Here is a 12,395-nt window from a genome sequence, read left to right as displayed (position 1 = left end):
TGTGTCTAATCAAAGTTTTTCTAAAAAATACAACGAGGGAATGGACTATCAAATATCAACTTCACATCGAAAATGACATAGGCCTACTAAAAGTTTTAGTATGTCATTTATTGCTTTAGTCTAAAACAATAAATTAAAATAAAAGTGTATGAAGAATATGTATTTCAATTATGCATTACGAGTCTCCAGCTCTCACAGCAGCTGCAGCATTATGCCTGAGGGTCAGGGATAGTATTTCAAATAACTTCGAAATAGCAGCAGTAGAAAGAAAGTTGCTATTTTTTTGTCCCAAAATGTTTTTGTCATGTCTACTGCAAAAGCCTGATAAAAAAAAATCTTGCTGTGGTTTTCAAAAAGCATCTATTCTACATACATGTAGCCTACTGATATTCTAACTGCAAATGAACATTTATGTGTTATTTTGCCACTTGCTTTGGCTATGTAAACGACGACGTGTGTTTCCTCATGCGAATTGAAGTGTGAATTGATAACAAAACAAACCGGAACGCCCCGGGCCTTAAAACGAGCGCTCCCACTACTCTGGTATCGCCTGCCAGCCAACTTGTGGAAAATAACGCATTAGCAACACAGCTAACCTGAAATGGCGACGGCGATATACTTGGAACATTACCTTGACAGTAAGTCTGCGCTCCGTAAATGTATTATTAAACTGTTTGAGTGACTTATCCACGTACTATGGCTTTATATGAGGCCGCCGATACTCCCAACAGTGAAGTAACAACTTTATGTGGTAATAAATGATATAGTGTCACAGCCACTGTAACGCTATAGCTGGGTTTAAAAGCTTATAACGGGACTTGATGCGTTCGCTTATATAAAGGTCATAATGGAGTGAGTTTTGTAACAGAGGCACGCATCATTAAAACATAACGAGTGTAACGTTACTCCACTGAAGTACACTACAGTAGTACACTCACTACCAGTGGTGCTGGTGGAGAAAGTAATAAGTGCATTTACTCAAGTACAATTTTCAGGTATTTGTACTTGAGTATTTCCAATTTTCATTTTTACAAAAATATTGTACTTTTACTCCACTACATTGTTTCATTTAATTACATTTATCTGCTATTTTCAAATGATTTGTATACATTTGAAGACTTGAAATGGTACATTCTGCATAATGAGTACTACTACTTTTACTTTTACATTTTTTTGCCAATACTTTTGTACTTTTACTCAATTAAAGTTTGAATTCCAGACTTTTACTTATAACAGAATATTTCTATAGTATTGATACTTTTACATAAATTAAAAAAGTACCTTTTCCCCCTCTGCATGAGTGTAACGAATTCACTGTACACAGTAGTACGTAGTACACACACACACACACACATAACATAACGGCAAACGTTGCTATAACTTTACGTTACCCTCTTAAAAGATTAACTATAGGCTACTACCGATGCGGTGACTAGACTTTGGCTGTATGATTGTGGCGTCGCACTAGTGTTGTTTTTTGTCAGAATTGACAGCATTATTACAACATTTACAACTTGTTGGAGTGGCCGTCATTTCCCGTCACTCGCTGCGCTGGGCGGGATGTTTGATTGCTCAAAGTGCGTCATGTTTTTAGCACGATAAGGACTGACACCAATGTGCGTTGGTTTTAAAGGACGGGGACGCCCGGAGAATTTCTGACTGATGCTATAACTGTTACTGTGATACTGTGTGATTATGATGCTATCGTTTGGCGTAGTATATTTCATGTGTACACACTACAGTATTGTATTATTGTGTGTATATTGTTTGTTTCAAAACTCACTATTGGGGATCCAAACATTGACTTGAACTTGAAATATTTTAACATTTTTTATTTGTCCACAAAATCCAAATTTGTGGCATCCTTTGCAAATAGTCAAGCTCAAGGATATACACTAGACTACAAATACACATCTCTCACCTCAGTTTTCTTTTTCCCTAGAAACAACCAAACACAAAAATAATATTCACTAAACACATTAATGCCCTGCACTTCATTTATGAATATTCTAAGAAAATTTGTCATTTATGATGTCTGTTGCTTGGATTGTTGCACTGCTTACCATTACCTCCTTGTCAAGCTGATTACCTGATATACTGTAGTTATACTGTAGTTATACTGAATACTTCAGCTTTCATTTACACTTAGTTATTCTCTTGCTCAGGTATTGAGAATCTACCATGTGAGCTGCAGAGGAACTTCACTTTAATGCGGGACCTGGACAATCGAACCGAAGGTGATACATCTATTTAGAGCTTTTACTACAATGGGATATTGATATTATAACTTGTCTATGTGCACTGCAAATTTAAACTCATGTGTTATGGATAATGCAAATTACAGCAATCATCACCAAAAAAGAAAAACTATTGTTTCTAACATTGTGCATTTTTCCTTCTTTTACTTCCTGCAGAGAAAAAAAGTGAGATTGACAAGCTGGCTCAGGAATACATAGCCAATGTGAAAAACCTGGCCTCACAACAGAGGGTGGAACACCTACAGAAGATCCAGAATGCTTACAGCAAATGTAAAGAGTTCAGTGATGACAAAGTGCAGCTTGCCATGCAGACCTATGAAATGGTCAGTAGCCATTTACCCCATTGTAATACATTTACTACAAATTGGTCGCTTTTCCTTGTCTGTTTTTGTTGTTTCATTACTAGACTTGCATGTCATCTATCTTTTCAATTAGAATTTCTTTAGACACTTGCACCCTATTTCATACTTTGCTGTGTGGCAGAAATAGCCAATCTACATGCTCACAATGTGTCTTGAGCTTATAGAATGCCTAGAAACTGTGAAAATAAATAGGGGCGCCTGGTTGAAAGTGCTTAAGATTTTGGCTTGTTATTAAAAACCTTGTTTGTACACACATCTGTTTGCTGCAGGTGGACAAGCACATCCGCAGGCTGGATGCTGACCTAGCGCGGTTTGAGAATGAACTGAAGGAGAAGCTTGAAGTGAGCGGCTACGAAAGCCCAGACGGAAGAGCGCTGAAAAGTAAGTCCGGTCACCGAAAGGCTAAAGGCCAATTCAGAGAGCACTTTCTCCAAATCCTAACAGACGTGTGCTCATGCATATCCATGACTTGTTGTTTGCTCAGAGGCTGAATCCAGAAGCCTGAGAGAGAAGCGTGGATCTAAGACAAGAGGACGGAAAGGCTCTGATGAAGAATCTCCCAGAAAGAAGAAGCTTAAAAACAGGTACTTTTTCTGAGGGACCACTGTTTTTCTCTGTTGCTAGATTAATATTTAGATGTGGCGATGTGGGCTTCTCTTTACAGGATAAATCTGCTAATGTTCCACATGCCTTTAGGCCGCTGTCAATTAGGGCATTCACGAATAGTGATTTTTAGTATTCGAATTATTCGACCTCAAAGTATTCGAATAGTCGTATATTCGACAGGACTGGCCAAACTGTCAAATATTAAGTCAGCAAGAGGCGAACATTGTGAAAATAGCAGATCTACATGCTCACAACGCCTCGCGCTGCGAGGCGTTGTGAGCATGTAGATCTGCTATTTTCACAATATTTATCTGCTGAACCGAGTCACATTAAATGTAACACCTACAATTCCAAGTGCTGGTCAGGTTTCTTATGACTTCCTATCAAGCCAAGCTTTATAAACCATGAAGAATTATATATATTTTTAAAGACAAAACTATAACAAAATAAAAATAAGTGAATATTCGACTTCGGTGAACAAAGTCGAATAGTGACTTTGATATTCGAATAGTCGAATATTTGGTGAATGCCTTACTGTCAATATTGACTTGGACTCTGCATACCAATTTGATCCAATTAGGAGAGAGAATCCCTCAAAGATCATTTAATTAGCTTCCAATATTATTGTGTTCCAGATCCAATATGTCTGCTAATTAGTTTTTGTTTCATCACTAACAATTTCACTTATTTACCCTGAGTTCTCTTTTCCTGATAAAATTGGTATCCTGGCCTTAAAAAGTGTTGGAGCGATGGGGAGACCCCTGTTACTGAACAAACACTAGTAATGATTGCTAGCACGCTGCGACCTGACGGTCGCTTATCTCCCGATTAGGGAGTCTTACTGGTGTGTACATGTAAGTCTTGGATGTGACACAACAGATCTAAATAAATCAATATAATATAATATGAATATCTGACTAATTACACTGTGCCGTGTTACTGTACTGACGATGTGATTCACAATGAGAGACGGTTACTTGGGTGTCTCGATTGTGTCATTTTCAGAACATAAATTCAACCTTCTGGTCTTTTTTCTATTGAGATAATGGACTTCGTAAAGATGCACATTAAATATACTAATAATATCAATACATGAATTATTATTTCAACACCTTTTGCCCATTCTTCTGCCTGGAAGTGACTATTGTCTTATTTAATTCTGTCCATTTGTGCTGTTGTAACCCTAGCCCAGACCTGAGTGACACTCTCCTGCAAATGCAGCCGTCAGATGTTTTAGACATGCCAGTGGATCCCAATGAGCCCACGTACTGCCTGTGCCATCAGGTGTCATATGGAGAGATGATTGGCTGTGATAACCCTGACGTAAGTTTTAACAACCTTAACCCTGGTGTCCCTATTTTGGGCAAACCTTCAAAAATAGTAGATCCACAAGCTTGTAGATTGGTCTGGATGATGGCAAAGCATTTGAGAATTTGTATTTTAATCTCTTGTTCGTGATTACAAATTGTACAGTTAATCATGTTTTTCATGTACATTTTCAGTGTCCAATTGAGTGGTTTCACTTCGCTTGTGTTGATCTCGCAACAAAGCCCAAGGGAAAATGGTACGTTTTTTAACATACATTTGTGGTGGGCTGCTTTTCTGCCCATGCAGTGGAAATCCTTAAGTTTGTATGGATTTCTTATTGTGTTCATTGCCTTCTCATCGCCTTTCAGGTTTTGCCCTAGATGCACCCAAGATAAGAAGAAGAAATGAGATTTCATATATTACTTTTCTAATTATGTATTTTGTTGACGTAGTTGAATTGTGTAATATATATATTTCCTTTTTTTATAATAACTTTACATATAAATGGACGGTCAGAAACAATGCTTTTATTTAAAGGCCCAATCCAGAATTGGAGTATAGCTGCTCTGACACCATTCCCCATTTTTAGCTTCGCTGTTTATGTTCTGGATTTCTTTAATTCTCAAATGAAAACTCTTGATTCAAGTTCAACAGCCAATATTAATCAGGTAAGAAACATATGCTGATGATGTAATTTGGGGAAATGGGCCTGTACTTGGTTGGTGGATCAGATAGTTAAAAGAGAACACTGTCATCAGCAAGTCTTGTTTTGGAGTCTGTGTATATACTCATTATTGATCCTGGATTGTGGCTTAAACATACTTGAAATTATAATTTTATAAAGGAGAACTATATTTTAGATTAATAGCCTGCTGATATTTTTTAAACTAAGACCCCTAAATCCTTACTAAAACCATGTGGATAAAAGGAATCTATGTGAATCCAGTTCCGTTTCCTACCTCCTTAGAACGCACAAGCACTGCATAAATGACTGCAATTGATACCTGTGTAAAATGTGTTATGATTAGCTTATACCAAACAAAACAAAAAACTCATTGTCTGGTTTTGATTTTCAGAAACGAAACAAAAAAATGACATTTTTGAATGTATTGTGGTACTAGTCAGACAGACAGACAGACAGTCAGTCAGTGTCTTTTGTCAGTTGAAAGAGGCATTGAAGCACTTTGAATGAAAATATCCCCTAAAGAGGTTTTAATACTGCAGGCTTGTTATTATGTAACATTTACAACTTAGCCATAGTACATCACATTAAACAATATGAAAATATATATTTTATATGATACAATATTTTATGGAGACATTTATTTTCCAAAGATATATTTGTTGTATTGTACTCCTTATTGAGTTTTCATTTTAAATGGTTTATTCAATGGGATTCTCAGCATACATTTGCCTATTCAGCTGTGAATATCAATCATGTCTATGTGTAATGTTAGTCTAAGCTTGGTGTAAAAGAGCCAAAGTCTTTGTATTTTGTAAATTTCAGTATTTTATATTAAATAAATATTCAAAACTATTCATGTGTTCATTCATTGTACATTGTGAGCTATAAGTATTTATCATGGGGACAAGGAATTTAGTCAGAAACGGCATCTTGCTATTTGCTAATGTCCTGACAAATGTCCTGACAAATCTTTCTTTGTCATATTCTTTGTAATGAACTCACATTGGGGATGGCCATATAGCTGAATCGGCAGAGAGGCTGTCTGGGGAAACGGAAGGTCGTAGGTTCACGCCCTGGTTGTGTCAAGTGTCCCACTTGACCCCTTAACAGGGTTGACACTAAGGTCTCAGAGGTACTTGCCTGTCGGGCAAGTACAGGTAATTTTCTACTTGCCCAAAGGGCATGCCCACTTGCCTGAAAAGTCAATTATAAAATAGAAACTGATAAGTAAAATGAATTAAAATTGAATTACCGTTCAATATAACACATTAAAAATGTTATACCTCAATTTGTATCCAAATACCTACATAGTTATGATTGAATATGCCTATGGGTTCACACCTATTTTATATTTTTTAGTGTGGCACTAGCAACAGTCAAAACAGCACATTATAGGTAAACCGTGCTTTTATTTTACATTCCACAGACCAGAAGACAGAGCGCTTTGGCCACGTTCAGGTGTTTAGACAGATATCTCATGCTGTGTTTATAGACAGTTGCGTCCCCTTTCAAACTAGCACTTGCCAGGTCGGGCAACCTGAAAGCAAACTCCACCTGCCCGAAAGTTTTATTTACCTGCCAGGGGCAGGTGGGCGAGCCTTAGTGTCAATGCCTGGCCCTTTCCCCCACTGGACTAACAAAAGTTTCCGTTTCACATCATATTTTAAAACGCATTATCAGAGTCTTCATCCCAGCTGCACCTTTCTTTAGATGCTGGAGTAAATTCCACTTCCAAGTCATAAACAAAGTCTGGGTCATCCTTGCGCCTGCGATTACGCTCAAAGAGCTCATCCATTCGTCCCTTCTTGCGAGCCAGTTCCTCGTCGTCCAGCTTGTTGAGGTCTTCATCAGGGTCCACGTGGAAAGAGTCGAGACTCTGCTGTAGACTGTGGCCGTGCATGTGATCTCGTAGCAGTATGTGAAGCCTTTCCAACTGGCTGTGTGACACTCCCTCCAAGAATGCCTTGTGCCGAGAGTTGTTCTTCAGTCTTTCAGCAGCCATGCCACAATCTAAAGGGGTGGTAGAATGGACATGGTGACATGATGACTTCTAGTCAGCAGGAACTTCAAAAACTGAAAGTGCCTCCACTGACTTTGTTGCACACTACCACGTATTGAATATTATTGAATATTGCAATAAGTGGCAAATACAAATTGTGTTAACTCATTGAGTGCCAATCCCGAACTAGTTCGGCTTTATTAGCGTATCGTAGTGTGCCGATCCCGAACAAGTTCGGCTTTAAAAAAAAAAAAAAAAAAAAAAAAAAAAAAAAAAAATTTGAAAAAAATTTTTTTGAATTTTTTTTTTTTTTTTTGGGACCCCATCAAATCTGGTGAACATGATTTCAATCGCGATTTTGCATGTTCCACCCCCATACAACCCCATCTAACATACAGGGCAGCCATTTTTGTTTACATTACATGTAAAACATAATGGCGATTATCTCAAGAATGCCTGAACGGATTTCCAATCGGATTTTTTTGTTTGAAAGCTGTGAACAAACTGCACAAATCCACTCCAATGCAATCCAGGATTGCATTGGATTTTTTAGAGCTCATTCTTCTCTGTTTTTTTCCCATGCATGAGGTGTGCAAGGTTTAATCATGGCTAAGTTGACGAAAATAAGGCTTCTAAAATGCTTGGTAGCCAATAGCTAACTTCAAGCTAACTTCATCCTCTTCCTGTACATGCACAAAGGAAAGTGTCCTTTCCTTTGTAAAAAAAGTCATGGCTCCAGGGCTTGGGCATGCATTACCAGCATATCTCTATTATTCTCTGGTCACTGGGCGCCCTCTAGTGGTGATAGGCTGGCACTCAATGAGCTTAGTTAATATTGAAGGAATAAGTATCATTACTTATTTTGAATGGTAATTATAATACAACCCTTTTTTATTTATAGAAGGAAACTTTCATAACAAACAAATAGTATTTTGTGTATATTTATGAATAATGTATTTCATATCCTTGTTCTTCTCATTTACTGTACAGTATATATAGCCTATTGACTAATGATTATATTGTTTATGCATATGAAATATACTAATGCATTTACGGATATTCTTAATAATTCTGAATATTGAAACAACCCGGTTATAGGTGTGTAATAATAAGACAGACCATCGTGTGTGTGTGTGTGTGTGTGTGTGTGTGTGTGTGTGTGTGTGTGAGAGAGAGAGAGAGAGAGAGAGAGAGAGAGAGAGAGAGAGAGTGTGTGTGTGTGTGTGTGTGTGTGTGTGTGTGTGTGTGTGTGTGTGTGTGTGTGTGTGTGTGTGTGTGTGTGTGTGTGTGTTGCCCCTACCTGAACATTTGGAGAAGTTCCTCACAGGTATGATTCTTTTGCGTGTTTTGTGAGTTTCTTTGTGTTCATAAACTACAATGATAGAAGGAGGGCTGAAATTCACCCCACACCGTTTGGCCTCAAAAGACATCTTTATGTCTGGAAGATTCTCAGCAGCTATGCGAATGCGATCACCAGCTAGAATACCTTTGATTCAAACAAATACATTACCGAAAACAATTCTAGCTTTTCATAAAACGTTGCCTTCAACTCAAAACTGTATGTTCGAAACCTTGGCTAGTCAGATCTGTTTCTAGTTTGTTTGTATTCCTAAACCGGAAGCGATGACAAAACTTGGGGCTGACTAAACTGAGGGCGACTGTGTATAATGCCTATCATTCAATATAAATAATTGTATAATATATGACAATCCCCACCACTGCTGGTATTCATTCTCATTTGAGTGTATTCATACTTACACACTTACATTCCCATACATATTTGTCTGCTAAACTGGCCCACACACGAGTTAGAGTTAGGCTGTTTGGCATGTTTTTGATATTTTCAACCAGGCATCCTTGTAAACAGCTTCCGCCTTACTCAAAATGGTCCTTCTAATTTCACTTCCGTAAACAAATGGAAGGACGGAAGACCACTGTCATTTATCCATTTGTAAACTTATTTAATAATTTAATAACTATTAGAGCGATCATGTATTTTTTACTCTTAACTACATTTACCTCTGTTTTGACGTGCTCCGCTGAAAAGGGTAAGGTGTTAATATGATCATAAATAACTATGTAAATCTTAGTATTACATGTAAATCTACATTCACGTCCGTTCTATAACACTTTTCAGATGACATTTGTGGTATTCGTAAGCCGTGGCTTTTGTCAACATCGATTTCAATGGAGATTAATAAAAAGGGGTTTCACAGGTAATGACAGTGATTTTCTAAGGAGAGAAACAAAAACAAACGCAAAACAAACCCAAGTCTGTTGTTTATAAATGTCTAATGTCATGTGTTCTAGGGAGCTCGTAACCACTGTTAAGTTCGGTCCTGATGTTCCCAATGGCCTCAGAGTTCTGCTGGTTCATAAATGGCCAAGAGGAATTTATGTCGATCCATATGAACTGGCATCACTGAAGCATCATAGTGACTTGGAGGTAAAAGTGTGCAATTGACTGTAGGCATATGTTTGCATTTGACCCCAATGTTGTGCACATTCATTTTCCATTTGTGGATCCAGTGGTGGAAAGTAGGGCTACAGTAGGTAGATATTTTTTAGGTATTTGTACTTTACTTGAGTATTTCCAATCATTTCTCAGATCCAAATTACAATGTACTTTTACTCCACTACATTTATTTGAACACTTTATAGCAGGGGTAGGCAACCTTAGGCACGGGTGCCAACATTGGCACAGGGGAGGGTGGGTGATCACTGGCACACTGGCAGAAATGACAAGAGACAGGATTTATATTTTGAAATCAAATATTGTTTTAAACGTGGTCAATTAGACATCCTGCACACAATCCTACATTCATTAAAATTCTGAACTTTGACTGGGGAGGGAGTCGGGGAGATGGGTTGGTTATTGCTCTAATGATTGTTATAACAATGTCCTGACAATCAAAATATGTCCGAATTTTGATGGGGTGTCATTAAAATGAATGTTGACATGGCACACTGACCATCTAAAAAAACATGGCACTTCATTTCAAAAAGGTTGCTGACCCCTGCTTTATAGTTACATCAGTTACTTTGTAGATGTTGATGATTAATACAAAACATACAGTAACCACTTCAGCTGTATAATAAATGTCAGCCTGTAGAGAGACTCTACATTGCAGTATTGATACTTTTACTTGTGAATACTTCTCCCACCACCACTGTGTGGATCCAAATGTCAAAATTATAATAATTCTTTGTCCGACTCTAAAAGGTAGTCCTGGATTCACCCATTGACCTGGAGGCACCTGCTCACAAGTCTGTGGGGTTTGTAGCATCCGTGTATCCCTCCCTGGATGAACAGAATCCCACACTCGTTGAAGCAGTCATTCCAGTCCATGGCCGCTACCATGAACCCTCTCATGACGGCGAACAGTTTGTTCTGGTCCATTTAGAACTCCCAGAGCTGCTGCTGCGTACGGACACATGTGAGTTGTTGCAGGAATTTATTTGGTCACACTCCAGAGAACTCTATATCACTTCAAAAAGTTTTTTTTACATCTTGGCTTTCAGATGTGTCCAGTAAAGGATTTGGGGAACTGATAGTGTTATGTTATGAATTTAACAGCAAGGAAATGTTGATACACTTTTGCATAACCTGGAACAAAATCTGCTTTCTAATCCCTTCATTTTCAAATCCTCTTTCCCTTTTTTTGTACTATTTCTAAAATATCAGTGTTGTGATGCAATTTGCGAGTTTGTAATTCAGCTATATTGCTATTTGTCGTTTGCTTATCCTTAAGTGGTTTGAAATTCACACTCACTCAACGGAAAATCCCCTCCATACAGGTTCACAGCTTAGCCACTTCTCATCACCCCATGCTGTTGTGGAAGCCCCGTGCACTGCTGACAACTCCAGCAGCATATGTCAGTGGCTTAAGATCCAACATCAGGTGTTTGTTTGAATCTTTGAATGAATCTTTACAAATTATGTGATTTCTCCCAATGAAAACCATGGTACTCAAAATGTTTTAATGTCTGCTTTAACGCCAAACTGTTTGTGGTGTAGGAGCAGGCCCATACAAGCTTCCAGATCCCGGTTGGTGACGGGTCTTTGATGACATCTGTGTGCGCTGGAACCCTTGTAGTTACACTGATGTGCTGTGTGGCACTCGCCAAATCCATCTGGAAGCATGGCATTATTTAAATGGATAATATACAGTATGCATCTAACAGCTGTATGTTAGATGTTATGTAAATGCATATATTATATATTTTTGTAAGCTGTAGAATTCTTGAAAATTTTCACTGCACTTTGTTATGAAGACTTTGTGGATGAATTAAAATACTGAAATATTTTTTATACATTATTTATGTATCTCTGTCTTTTATTTCTAGTATATATTCAATCCATGTTATTTACAATTTAGGCATTTAGCAGACGCTCTTAATCCAGAGAGACAATAAGCAAGGACAGCACATGGTAATACATCAATACATCAACATTTATACATCAAATGCATAGAATAGTAATCCAAAAAATGCAAGTAGACCAAGAACCTATTCAATACATTTCAAATACAATTTATCTGTACATCGAAGGCGAAGCTATACACACTATAGCTTCGATGTACGATAGTCGTATTACATGCATGGTCATCAAGGGTAGGCAAGTGCTCCGGTGTGACTATTGTCATCATGGCAATAGTGTTTGTCCCAAAGTTCGGTGCAGATTAGAGCAACGATGCACCTGTGGTACCCAGGGCCCCCCATGGCGTGACTATTCTGATGTCAGACTCCGGACCAGTGCCAAGTTTGGTGCAGATCGGAGCAATGGTGTACCTTTCTAGTCTGCATGTTCTGTCAAGCCAACTGGTACACAAGCTGTCTAATACATGTTTAGAATGATAATATCAGATTGTGTGTGAACTCCCCCTGTTGTCTTCTTTTGGTACCACATATTTGAAAACGGCTATACTGTGCCTCCTGACTTGGGTCATTGAGGTAACCTTAAGTTGTCAAGTATGTTGTTTACATGGATATAATTAATGCATTCTGCCAAACTGAAGATAAAATGCTAACATACTTTGGCCAATTTTTTCTTTTATTGAAAACATTTTGGAATCACCATGAGACTCAAGACTGTAAAGCATTATAATATTAATCTGCTCTTGGCTGCATACAGATGATACAGTATACCACATTAACAGCAGCACATTGTGTAATGA

The 12,395-nt window shown here is 37.9% G+C and overlaps 3 protein-coding genes across 4 annotated transcripts; 2 read left to right on the top strand and 1 right to left on the bottom strand.

The window, feature by feature from the left end:
* The first annotated feature begins 556 nt into the window (after positions 1-556).
* ing5a (inhibitor of growth family, member 5a) lies at positions 557-6,065 on the top strand. Its single transcript, XM_080735428.1, has 8 exons — positions 557-638; positions 2,166-2,237; positions 2,415-2,581; positions 2,890-3,001; positions 3,105-3,204; positions 4,414-4,549; positions 4,729-4,790; positions 4,903-6,065. The coding sequence occupies exons 1-8, from the start codon at positions 602-604 to the stop codon at positions 4,940-4,942; spliced, it is 726 nt and encodes a 241-aa protein (XP_080591554.1). The 5' UTR covers positions 557-601; the 3' UTR covers positions 4,943-6,065.
* Positions 6,066-6,367: 302 nt separating this feature from the next.
* cep19 (centrosomal protein 19) lies at positions 6,368-8,794 on the bottom strand. Its single transcript, XM_080722589.1, has 2 exons — positions 8,519-8,794; positions 6,368-7,229 (listed from the first exon to the last, which is right to left on the bottom strand). Exons 1-2 carry the CDS (start codon positions 8,646-8,648, stop codon positions 6,883-6,885), a joined length of 477 nt encoding a protein of 158 aa, XP_080578715.1. The 5' UTR covers positions 8,649-8,794; the 3' UTR covers positions 6,368-6,882.
* Positions 8,795-9,137: 343 nt separating this feature from the next.
* Positions 9,138-11,537, top strand: pigx (phosphatidylinositol glycan anchor biosynthesis, class X). 2 transcript variants are annotated; one of them, XM_080724428.1, is made up of 6 exons: positions 9,138-9,266; positions 9,356-9,434; positions 9,529-9,664; positions 10,442-10,655; positions 11,017-11,120; positions 11,237-11,537. In XM_080724428.1, the coding sequence occupies exons 1-6, from the start codon at positions 9,209-9,211 to the stop codon at positions 11,372-11,374; spliced, it is 729 nt and encodes a 242-aa protein (XP_080580554.1). In that variant the 5' UTR covers positions 9,138-9,208; the 3' UTR covers positions 11,375-11,537. The 2 variants fall into 2 exon arrangements, with proteins under 2 accessions (XP_080580554.1, XP_080580555.1); XM_080724429.1 differs by having other exon boundaries at positions 9,240-9,434.
* The last annotated feature ends 858 nt before the right edge of the window (positions 11,538-12,395 follow it).

The sequence above is a fragment of the Nannobrachium achirus genome, assembly GCF_963921795.1.
Source record: "Nannobrachium achirus genome assembly, chromosome: 1".
Lineage (NCBI taxonomy): Eukaryota > Metazoa > Chordata > Actinopteri > Myctophiformes > Myctophidae > Nannobrachium > Nannobrachium achirus.
Note: the sequence above shows the minus strand (reverse complement) of the source record. Positions and strands in the feature narration are given on the sequence as shown.